We start from the raw sequence: 1,398 nt of genomic DNA on the forward strand, positions 1-1,398 counted from the left end.
GTTTGGCCACCGGGGCAAGGTTTCAGCCAAACTTTAGGTCACGTTTCATCGTGTTGATGCTCTTAACAAATATTTCTTGAAAAAGAAAAAAAAAGGTGGTCCTGTGACCTTCAGGTATTGAGGATCCACAGCCGAGTCGCCAGGAGCCGCTGGAAACCTCGAAATGGGACCATTGACTTTTATGGATGTGGCCATAGAATTCTCTCTGGAAGAGTGGCAATGCCTGGACACTGCACAACAGAATTTATACAGAGATGTGATGCTAGAGAACTACAGAAACCTGGTCTTCCTTGGTATTGCTTTGTCTAAGCCAGCCCTGATCACCTATCTGGAGCAAGGAAAAGAGCCTTGGAATATGAAGAGACATGAGACTGTCATCAAACCACCAGGTTCACTCCATCAGCAGTCTACGGGAGCAGCAATCCTCAGGGAAATCGGAGATGACTTGCTTTACAGGAGGAGAGAAGTAAGAACTTTGCTGTCTGTGCAGACAGAAAGAATGGCAAGATTCAGATACATGTTACTAGGCAGAGGTCCTAGGGGGCATGAAAGTACACTAACAAAAACTGGGCTTAAGAAAGTTAAGAATGCATCAAGAAAAGGAATGTTCAAGTGTCCCTGCAGTTTCTGCGTTTCTAGTGGATGAGATCCTTCTCAGAATGCTAGAATAGGGAATTATGACACCAAGCCACTTCAGCCATAAACCCTATTCTTGCACTTTTTTTGCTTGCTGGTAATTTTATATAGCAGACCAAGAAAGCTATTCTCTGCTAGTATAGACTATACACCAATAATTTTGATAATGAGTTCTAGGATGTATTTTTCTGGCATCTTTTTCTTCCTAGTGTGATGCTAATAATTTATAAGGGATCTGTGTAGTTTGAATGCATTTGAATAACTTTAGCTCTGCTGTTTAATTTGACCCAAAGAAACCAAGAGATATAAGTATTCCCATGTGTTTTAGAAGCCCAAAGTCAGTGAGGTGAAACCCAACATCAAGAAATTGAAGCAAAGTTACTTGTGGATAAAGAAAGCATTAACTAGTTTAGCGAGAGTGTAATAAATAGACTTTCTGGCTTTCAAAACTTTGGGTTACAATAAGAGCAAACTTTATGCTATTTTTACAGTTTTCAATACAAAAAGTTGTTTATATAGCAACAATAAAGTTGACATTTGAGTACCTTTATAAAAAAAGACACAACAATATACTTTAATCTTCTAAAAAATAGCTTCAGTTGCAAGCAAGTATTCTTCATTATGTTTGATCTCATTTGTTATTTGTGTTATTGATTATATCTTTTTTGTACATTTATTAACAGATGTTTATAAAAACTTCTAGGCTTTTATAAATTTTAAAGAATAATTTAAATTTTTTTCATGATTATGATAATGCTAAAG

At 36.8% G+C, this 1,398-nt stretch overlaps 1 protein-coding gene across 1 annotated transcript; it reads left to right on the forward strand.

Moving 5' to 3' along the window:
- Window positions 1-101: 101 nt before the first annotated feature.
- On the forward strand, window positions 102-369 carry LOC108309025 (zinc finger protein 253-like). Its single transcript, XM_037740903.1, is given in 2 exon segments — window positions 102-292; window positions 295-369. Coding segments are annotated over 2 exon segments (204 nt in total). The 5' UTR covers window positions 102-163.
- The last annotated feature ends 1,029 nt before the right edge of the window (window positions 370-1,398 follow it).

This window comes from Cebus imitator, unplaced genomic scaffold (genome assembly GCF_001604975.1).
Source record: "Cebus imitator isolate Cc_AM_T3 unplaced genomic scaffold, Cebus_imitator-1.0 Scaffold91, whole genome shotgun sequence".
NCBI lineage: Eukaryota > Metazoa > Chordata > Mammalia > Primates > Cebidae > Cebus > Cebus imitator.